This window comes from Myotis brandtii, unplaced genomic scaffold (assembly GCF_000412655.1).
Source record: "Myotis brandtii unplaced genomic scaffold, ASM41265v1 scaffold247, whole genome shotgun sequence".
Taxonomy (NCBI): domain Eukaryota; kingdom Metazoa; phylum Chordata; class Mammalia; order Chiroptera; family Vespertilionidae; genus Myotis; species Myotis brandtii.
This window is the reverse complement of record NW_005359352.1, coordinates 3165935-3176575: the sequence shown is the minus strand read 5'-3', so window position 1 is coordinate 3176575 and position 10641 is coordinate 3165935. Positions and strand designations below refer to the sequence as shown.

Here is a 10641-nt window from a genome sequence, read left to right as displayed (position 1 = left end):
GGAGCGAGGAGGGAGGAGGGCGCACTGCGCGGCGATGGCGTCACACACGCCAACCCCTCGGCGGGAGGAAACCAGCACCGCATCCCGCATCCCGCGGAGGCAGCCGTCCACTTCCCGCACGTCCTGCCCACGGTGATGCCACAAAACGTCTCACCCAGTCGTTGCGCACAGTTAGGTTTTCGCACGCACGCACGCTTGCTCGCACGCACACACGCTCGCACGCTCACACGCACGCACGCTCACACGCTCACACGCACGCACGCTCACACGCTCACACGCACGCACGCTCACACGCTCACACGCACGCACGCTCACACGCTCACACGCACGCACGCTCACACGCTCACACGCACGCACGCTCACACGCTCACACGCACGCACGCTCACACGCTCACACGCACGCACGCTCACACGCTCACACGCACGCACGCTCACACGCTCACACGCACACACGCACGCACGTTCGGTAAGTTTATTAACTGGGACACCGTGGTTATTTACTATTTGCTAAATGGAAGTGGATCATCGTACAGGTCTTCATGGGGAGGGAGGGGGAGGGGATTTCTTTCTCTAATTATTCTAAAATAACCATATTACTTTATTCCCACAGAATAAGCACAGAGAAGAATGCCTCTTTCCACAGACCAAGTCATTCTGTGATGCACCCATCTCTCCAAAAGGCAGCCTTCATCTGAATTTATTTTCACAATTACATGCATGTTATCTAAAAGAAACAAAGAACATGATAAAAATAAAGTCTGAAATAAACTTTAAACTGTGGGAATGCAGGAGACCCGGCTGGAGAACAGAAAATAACAGGGAGAGAGAGCTTAATATCTGTTTAATATTCTAAGCCCAGCAAGATGATCCATGCAATGGAGAGTTTATATCTACTGACTAAAAATTAAGGATTCAAAGATGAGATAAACTGATTTTATTCTAATGTATTTAATGAGTTTCAAAGTATATAAAGCACAAAGAGAAAAATGGCTATTGGTTTGGTCATGCAAGTAATAATACGTAACTTTTTTAAAAACTTATTTTTATTGATTTCAAAGAGGTAGGGAGAGGGAGAGACAGAAACATCAATGATGAGAGAGAATCATTGATCGGCTGCCTCCTGCACGCCCCCTACCAGGGATCAAGCCCAGAACCTGAGCATGTGCCCTGACTAGGAATTGAACCTGTGACCTCCTAGTTCATGGGATGATGCTCAAACACTGAGCCACACCAGCAAGAGCAACATATAATTTTTTAAATGCCTACATCTTAGGGTTGTGTTTTTCCATAATGTTACAATATTATTTTATTTATCAGTATCAATATACTTTGAAATGCTACTCAACCATTAAAATTATGATGACAACTAAATAACAACACAAAAAGTGTTTATGATGTATTGTTCAGAGAAAATTCAGGATACACAATTGTATGGGCATTTGACGAAAGCTGATTAAAATTTGTATACATTTGGAGACTGGAATGGAAAATATTTTGCATGTTAGGGTGCTGAGATTGTGTAGTGAGAGATTTTCTTGTCCAAAATTTTATATTATGTCTTATTAATAATAACAGCTAAAAAAGAATTCAAGTAGAAATTAATTTTCCCCAAAGGTAAAAAATAAACATAAAGCTCTCTGTTTGCTCTTGCTTTATTCTCACATGGTTTTGCCAAACTAGTGGGAACTTCTCTCCTAGATTCTCCTAGGAGATTATAACAAAGATGCTGAAAAAGAGACCTTCCCATGAGATAACTGGTGATTCCTCAGCTGCAAGGTCAGGTCATTGCAATGTGGACGGGTTAATACATCACTTAGGTACCGGGAAGCTACCTGGGAAGCCATTCACATCAGCCCACACCTAGAGAATAACGTTGCTGAAGCACACGTCAACAGACAGCTCTTCTTTTAAATCATTAAAGCGAATTGTCATTTGCTCAGTAGAAGTAACATATTCCCCAGGTTGTGTGAAGACTGGAGGAGTTATGTCCTCCTCGTCCTGAATCCTGCCCGGCCACTGCCCGGGCTGTTCCCAAGGGCTGCAGGAATTAGGAGAGGCCTGAGAGGCCCAGGGTTTTGATTTTCAGTGATATTTGAAGGGTTTATTAACTATAAGACTTTTAAAATGCTATAAAACATTTAGTTTTAAAAGATTGACTTCAATACACAGGCACAATCACGTAATTCCAGAAATGAGGTGATTAAAGACCTTAAGCTTTTGTGTCCCAGGAGAATATAGGGGATTTGCTGAGGGTCCTGGGTTCTACAGAACAGAGTGGTGTTCTCAGGTTAGACCCGAGGAAGAGTGTTTTCCCACAAAGACAGACACTCTTCCCCTCTATTTAAAATTATTTATAAAACATTTTTATTGACTTCAGAGAGGAAGGGAGAGAGAGTCATTGATGGGCTGCCTCCTGCACACCCCACATTGGGGATCAAGCCCAAAACACGGGCATGTGCCCTGCCCGGGAATCGAACCATGACCTCCTGGTTCATAGGTGGACGCTCAACCACTGAGTCACACTGGCCAGGCAAGGCCCTTCCCCTCTACAGTGAGCAGTGCCTGGCCCTGTGGAGACTGAGCACCCAGCAGCCGGTTAGACTCATTATGGGCTCAATCCTGCTGTGGTTGGTAAGGGTCTGAAATAAGAATTCAACAAAACGGCAGCACAGAGAACTCCATAAAAATTACATCTGGACACAGAAGGAAATCCATCCTGGACAGAAATTCTTTCTTCTGGGACTGCTGACCTTTGTCCCAACCCCAGGATCCCAGAGAACAGTGAACGTTGCACATTTCCCCTCTGTGGTTCAATAAAGAGCGGCCTGCAGAGACCACCTTCCTGACTCACTCAGGTAAGATTCCTGGATGCTGTCTACCTGCCCGTCTACCCCCTGCAAGGCCAGCTGCGGACCCTCCAAACTCCCACTCTTTGTCCCATCAATGATTAGCTGAACTCCTTTGTTTCCACTGATCTAAGGAAGGAACCGCTCGTTAGCCAAAGTCCGGCTAAGATTCTCTCCTCCCCAGGCCCCTGAACCTTGGCCCTCACTCACTTAAGCGTTAGGATGAGGAACAACCCTCCCCCCGCCTCCCCGCTTCTCCACCGAAGGCTGACCTTGACCCTGCATCTGGGCTCCTCCAATGCCCACAGGTTCTTTCCAACCTTTTGACTCCTCCTGAGAAGGAGAGCCTGCCCTGCCGAGCTGGAGGCACTCGGGCTCAGGGTCAGGGGAGCCCTATTGCCACCAGTCCCTCTTCTTCTTGAGATGACCTCCTCAAACTCAGCCCTGGTGTGGTGTTGGACACCACATGGTGGAAAATTACACTAAAGCCTTAAATACAATAAACAACAAGCAATAAGGCAGGCTCTCTCTGCAATATGCCAACCAGTGCACCGGGGACCCTCTGCAGAATACACCAGGAAGCAGGAAAATGAAAGCAAAGAAGGCATTTTCAAACGTACAGGTGAGCCCTGGGAGTCTAATCTGCAAGAACAGGCACGGAGAATGTCAGTCCTTGGTGGTCCTCCAAACAAAATGTAACGAGGACACGTGAGCATCTCATTGGCTTCATCCCGTCCAGCAACTGGAAGGGCACTGGAGGGGCTGCACAAATGGGAGGGACTCATGGGAAGTCAGTGGGCAAGGGGTTTTAGTGAAAGAAAAAAGGAGGACCATTTGGGGCAGGTACCTGTTTTCTTTGGGGGAAGAGATGGGGCAGGGGTCTTACCACACAGATTGCCTCTTCCTTCTGGGGGAGACGCGGAGAGTGAAGTCCATGGTCCCAAACCTGACCTGATACCTGACCTACTGCAGTTGTTGCTGAGGGAATACCTGGCTGGCTTTTGTGTGTGGTCAGTAGTGAGGTGGTGGTTGAAGCTCCACGCACGTGTATGCTCTGGTCCATAAAGGTGCGCGGAGGGGCAGCGCAGTGGCGAGGGGCGGTGAGACCGGCTGTGGGAATATTTATGGACCTGCATGTGCCTGTCTACACCTCACAAACTGGGAGCTGCAAGGCCTCTGTGCAGGTGACGAGAGGCAGTCCGGGCTCTTAGGAGGCTCTGCTCAGCCCTTGTCGGAGATGATGACCTGCTTGGCCCAGTTCCAGCCTCTGAAACCGACAGCAAGAGTTGGCTCTGTCCTCCCGTCTCCTGCCTCTCTGAGCCAATCAAAACACCCACAGAGCCCCAGTTAAGAATTAACTTCTATTTATTTTGTTATACATTAAACACAGGTTGTGAGCTAGAAAGAAAAGATGTATTTTAAGGCTCGGTAATTCTTTTAATCAACCACCTAGAGCAGTGGTTCTCAACCTTCCTAATGCCTCGACCCTTTAATACAGTTCCTCATGTTGTGGTGACCCCCAACCATAAAATTATTTTTGTTGCTACTTCATAACTGTAATTTTGCTACTGTTATGAATCGTAATGTAAATATCTGATATGCAGGATTTTCATTGTGACAAATTGAACATAATTAAAGCATAGTGATTAATCACAAAAACAATATGTAATTATATATGTGTTTTCCAATGGTCTTAGGCGACCCCTGTGAAAGGGTCGTTCGACCCCCAAAGGGGTCGCGACCCACAGGTTGAGAACCGCTGTTCTAGAGGCTCATGGTGTTACTGGTTGTGGGAAACACCTGCGTAGGCCACTGAAGGACCAGACCATGTAAAACTGGAAGGTTCAACAATTCTGAAGTGACTCTTTCTTGCTTCCCCGAAGCCAGAATGCTAAGGAGGCAGAGTTTTCTGAAGGGACTGACGTCTCGGGGACTGTGATGCTGAGGGGCTGGTCTTCACCTCTGGGCCCTGAGCTTCGGGTGGAGGGAGAAGCCCTGAGAGAAGCTTCTGGGGCCGAAGGAAGGGTCGCCTCCCGGCGTCGCAGACATGATTAAGGGTTCAGTTCCTGCGGACATTTGCTGGTCCAGTCGGAAGGAGGAAGTGCTGATGGCCAATGCACTCCAGTGCAGACCTTCTCAAAGCAAGGAGAGCCGGATACAGACGGGGTGAGACGCAAATTCAGACTTGAGCAAACAGAAGACATACCTTAGCTTTGCTTCGGACACTGAGCAGCATGAGGATGCACATTGTCTTTTGTTAATATATGGATTTAACACGATCTCACTAAAAATAGTCTCCCCCCCAGCCCCTTGGTGATAGTCAGGCTGATGCTAAAGTTCACATGTCAAGTAAGCAGGGAGCAGTCAGGGAAGCCTGCAGGGAAAGGAGCTAGAAGGAGTTAGTCCTGCCTCATGGAAAACACCATCACATCCTGTAACGCCCTCAGCGTGGTCAGGAAAATGAGCAGACGGACAGGTCTTTCCTGTGTCTCCAATACTTTCAACTTTCTTGCGTCAGACTGGATGTATGTTCTGACCCACCTTCAATCCAATGGCTCTCTTCTTGTTTAAATTACTGTTAGATTCATGTATTGTTTTCTCGGTTTATTTTATTTTTCAATTCCAAATTTTCCATTTTGTGCTCTCCTATAGTGTCAACTTTCTGCTGAAATTCTCTACCTCATCTTTTAATTTCTTAAATGTATACATCATATAGTTTATGATAATTCTATTGTGAATGAATGAATTCACTGTATCATTTTTTTAAGTTTAAAAGTTTAAATCTTGTAAGCTTTATAAGCATGCAAAACAGTAACGCATACTGCTTCAAAAAATATACAAATATACACTAAAAACATATAGAATTAGATAGAACTAATAAATAGCAAATTCAGGATGATATTACCTTTGGGTTAAAAGGAGAGAAAAATTGAGGAGCGCTTGAAAAGGAGGACATACTAGGTTCTCTTTGTTTGCTGGGATGAAAATGTGGGTCTTCTCCTTTTTCCTTGTCCTAAGAATTGCATTATAAAGTTACCATGTGTGTATGTAATGAAAGTCATGAAGAACACACAGCAGGGTAAGTGGAGTGGGAGGTACTACTCTTAAGAGGATCGTCTTGGCTACTGTGTTGAAGAAAGGAATCCAAACTGGAGGTGTGACAGTCGTCTAGGGCTGGGCTGATGGTGCCCTGATTTTGGGCAGTGGTGACAGAGGCAGTGGTGCCTGGTAAGTATTTGAAGCTGATAGAAATCACTGGTGAGTGTGATGTGGGTGTGAAATGGGTCCTACGTGACGATGTGGCCTAAGGAACTGGGTGAACAGAACTCACTTTTGCTGAAGAGGACGAGGGAGGCATTGGAGGAGGGAAACGCCTGAGCTGAGTGTTGGACAAGTTGGGCTGGAGATGCTATCAGGTGCCCAAGCAGCTGTCAAGGGCGGAGCTGGAGCTGAGAGTCTGGAGTCCTAGGGAGAGTTAGAGGGACTGAGATGGTGCAAAGGGGGCTCATTCCCCAGGAGGGGGCGTAGGAAGCAGCTGATGTCCGATGCTCTGTCATCATTGGTGTCTCTATCTCTCCCTCTCCCTTCCTCTCTCTGAAATCAATGAAAACATATTAAAAAATGTAAATGGACTACATTTACCAATCAGAAGACATAAGATGACTGAATGGAATTTTATAAAGAACCAACTGCATCTGAAATATATATTTTAAACAAAGGTAAATGTGTGAGATGATGGATGTGTTGACTCAGTGGGAGTCCTTTCACAATGTAGGTGTGTGTCAAATTATCATGTCGTCCCCTTTACATAGTTTACAATTTTATCTGTCAGTTAAATGCTAATAAAGCTGAAAGAAAAGCCAGGCAGCCCAATCGTGGAGGGGGGTGCTAAACTACAGACCAACCACAGGACCAATGCTTACTTTACAAACAGAAAATAAGAAAAAAAATCAAGACATTAGTTTAGCATTTGAAAATCATTTACTTAGGGACAACTAAACCATGTCAACATAAGTTGCTTTTAGTACTGCTGGAAATGAACAAACATAACCTTATAAAGATAAAAATTAATAGATATATTATTAATGCATAGTGGCTGAACTTTGTAATAGTGTTTCTACTATAAATTTCTATATACAATTTTTACAGCTATAAAGATAAATTTTAAGGATTCACATTCTAGTTAATACCTACAACTCTAAGTATTACTACCACTTGCCTGTGTAAGGTGATTTCTTTTTTCTAGTTACTTTGCAAAAATATGTGTATTCATGCCTGAAAAGAAACAGTTACCATATACATTGCCAAATCAAACATTTAGTGATGTTCGAAAATAAAGACAAAAGGACTGCGACCATATAAATTGAGGATCTTAACTATTAAATAGTATATGTGATAAAATTAGTACAAAGCATTTAAAGATATATGTTAATCATTTATTTATAGGTGGAAAAATACATTATTTTACATAAAGGATAAATGTTTATCCTTTCCAATTTGGGTTTCTTTTGTTTCTTATTCGTGCCAAATTTTTAAACTTATGCTCAACATTGCTTAACTGTATCCAGTGAGGAAACAATTATTTTTGTAATTCTCCAAGAAGAAAATAGTATAAAGTTTAATTCATGGTAACATAGTTGGCTGGAAAAATGCCAGTCTGACCTCGAAGCCTTCCTTCCCACCAATCAAAATTCGAATCCGTTTTTGATGTCACTGTGATTCTGTCTCCAGCTTTAAAACTCAAATCCCCTGGCTGTTGTCCTTCAAAAGAATAAAGTGCTGTCACTTCTGTGGGTCGACTGGAATTGCCTAAAACAAGAAAAAATATTTAAATGACTCACATTTTTATAGGAAAAACTGGGAGTGTATGTAGGTGAGATAGAAATGAATGACTTAGGGTATTCTGAGGCCTTGAAGGCCTGTGGAACCCACAGAGATGGTCTGGGTGATTGTCATCATTATTATACTTACTAGAGGCCCAGTGCACGGACCCTTCGGGGGATGTCAGACTGCCGGTTTTGGCCCGATCCTCGCAGACCAGGCTGAGGGACCCCATCGGTGCACAAATCCGTGCACCAGGACTCTAGTATGAATATAAGATCTTTGGTTAATCTCTTCCTGCCCTCCCTCCTTCCGAGATTCATCAGTCTGTTCCATGTTTCCATGCCTGTGCTTTGAGCGTCTGCCCCCAGTGGTCAGTGCACACCATAGCTACTAGTTGAACAGTCTAACAGTCGCTTAGGCTTTTATATATATAGATAGACTAGAGGCCTAGTGCATGGGATTTGTGCACTGGTGGGGGGTGTGGCCTGCAGGGATCGGCCTGCTGTGGGAGCACTACTCATCCCAGTCAGCTGAGCGGTGCTCCCACACTGACCACCAGGGGGCAGCTCCTGCATTGAGCATATGCCCTCTGGTGGTCAGTGAGCATCATAACGACTGGTCGACCGGTCATTCTGGTCGTTCCACCGTTCAGTTGCTGGGTTTATATTATATAGGATGATTTTCCTTTTTGCAAAGAGCAAATGTTTGGTAATAACACTAAGTCCACACAAGTCAAACTGCACATTATTCTATACTTAGCAAAACATTTAGCAAATATTTGTGGTTATAATTGTTTGAAATTTGAATAGCCTATATGATAATATTGTTCATGTTTTTCTTATTTTAATAGGGTAGCTATGATGGCTCCATGAGTTACAGCTGTTAGAGAAAAGCTGGTACTTAGGCTAAAAGTTGTATCATGAAAGATTCCATTATCCCAGGCTGTGGAGACCCTGGATGCAAGGGTTCTGGCTCAGGGGTGTATATGTGGCAGTTTTATCAGCAACTTTTCCCTATGGGCTTCATGGATGTTTTCATTTCTGCACCTCATTGGTCCTTTCTCTCAAAACAGAGGTGATATTTAAATGGTCACATCGAGAAGCATATCTGCGTATGTTTAACAAAAACTTCAACACAATGTGTAGAATTTAATGTATTATATCAGGAAAAATACTTTGAGAATTGAGTGGCTAACATGAGCAAAGGCTGCCTGGCCAGCATGGCTCAGTAGTTGAGCAAAGACCTGTGAACCAGGAGACCAGGGTTCGATTCCCGGTCAGGGCACATGCCTGGGTTGTGGGCTCGATCTCCAGTGGGGGGCGTGCAGGAGGCAGCCAATCAATGATTCTCTCATCATTGATGTTTCTATCTCTCTTTCGCTCTCCCTTCCTCTCTGAAATCAATAAAAATATATTTTAAAAAATTGAGCAAAAAGCATTAAATATTAGAAACTGTATAGCATCATTTAAATATAAACAGATGCCTTCTGTGTGCTCAGCAACTTGGAATTCAGTATTTCTGTTTCATATAACTGCAGGAATTATGCCATTAGATGCTTGCTGATTGCATCTAAGTGCAGATATACTGAAAACATAAGTGAATTCTAAAATCAGTTACTTATTAGATCCTATGATATAATAAAAAATAAACTAAACTTGGCCTATCAGAAAGAAATAAAAATAGCACTTTAATTAAACTACTGTAGCTGAAGCACTGAATCTGTAGCCACACAAGATGGTACTGCAGGTCTTTCTATAAAACACGTGCATACTGTCCTTTGAGTCCCCTAAAGAAATCACCTTCATAGTCACTGATATATTAGAGATATTACTCATATTGTTTTGCTATCATAAAACAGTTCTGCATATTTTATACTTGATGGTATATTTACTTATCTTTCCATTTGAAGGAATAGGTTAAAAGAATGTCACAAAAAAGAATAAATTTTTGATATATCTGGACATAATCCACACCAGCTAAATGACTGCTAACCTGCATTAATAAGTCATCTGTATATGGCACGAAAGGAGCCGTGATAACTGCACTGAGTGGGACACAGAGCAAGTCCTCATTGTCATTAGGTCAGAAGGATGTAAGTTAATGTTAAATAAAAATCAATCTAAAAATTACTGTCTTATCAATAATGATATTTACACCTCCATCTATAAAGCTAGATCTCAATTAACCTCAAACAAGGAAAACCCTCCAATAACTCCTCCTTCTGGTTCCAAGACACCTGGGATAACAGAAGGAGGCAGGGAAGCGAGTGCCTGTGACCGTCAGGCCATCTTAGCTGCCCCACACGCACACATTGTGGTCACAGAGGTCAAAGTGCACAGGAGAGATACATACAAAGCTAACAGGCAGCAGTCACTGTTCCTGAGTCGGGCACAGGACAGGCACGGACATGCACCCACTCCCCCTGCACCTCCAATGGGACAGCTACATGTTGAGTGACCTGCCCGAGGCAGTGAGTTTGAATCCCGAAGTCTGTTCCTGGCACTCTGAACGACATTATACCCAAGTCCTCAGCAATCACACAAGCACCAAATTGTGTTCAACAGACTGAATGCACATGCATCCAAGCATTTTACGTTTGTTAGGCGAATTTCCAAGAATTGGTGCATTGTTCTGCATCACTGCATTACTGAGACCACACAAATAACTGAACTAGTTTTTACTGGTCCTGGGAGCATAGTTTATGATGAACAATTCGAAGAAGAAAGATAGGAACTAGAGAGGAGGAAAGAGAGAGGATGGCAGACCTGGCCCCATTCCTGCCCGCCCTCAGGTTTTGTCTAATTCCCTCTGAGTTGCAGTTTCCAGGTGAAACCAGAATGAAGCAGTGATGTGAAGGTGGGTAAGGGCAGGGCAGGTGGTTTGCGCTGCCGCAGAGAGCAAGGCAGTCCTGCTGGGTTGAGGAGGCTGATGTTTGCCCTCCTCTTTCCCCATGTGTCTGAGCAGAGATGGC

General features: G+C 44.0%; 2 protein-coding genes across 3 annotated transcripts in view; both read right to left on the bottom strand.

Moving 5' to 3' along the window:
* LOC102253994 overlaps positions 1-4104 on the bottom strand; it is a 44472-nt gene extending 40368 nt beyond the window's left edge. Inside the window, exon 1 of the mRNA XM_014540584.1 lies at positions 3733-4104. Coding sequence (XP_014396070.1) covers positions 3733-3782 — 50 coding nt within the window. The 5' untranslated portion in view covers positions 3783-4104. The remainder of the gene's footprint in view (positions 1-3732) is intronic.
* A 2704-nt stretch (positions 4105-6808) lies between these two features.
* The window catches only part of SH3YL1 (SH3 and SYLF domain containing 1), a 23754-nt gene continuing 19921 nt past the window's right edge, over positions 6809-10641 (bottom strand). For both annotated transcript variants that reach the window (XM_005867261.2, XM_005867262.2), the window contains one exon: positions 6809-7655. In XM_005867261.2, coding sequence (XP_005867323.1) covers positions 7465-7655 — 191 coding nt within the window. In that variant the 3' untranslated portion in view covers positions 6809-7464. The remainder of the gene's footprint in view (positions 7656-10641) is intronic.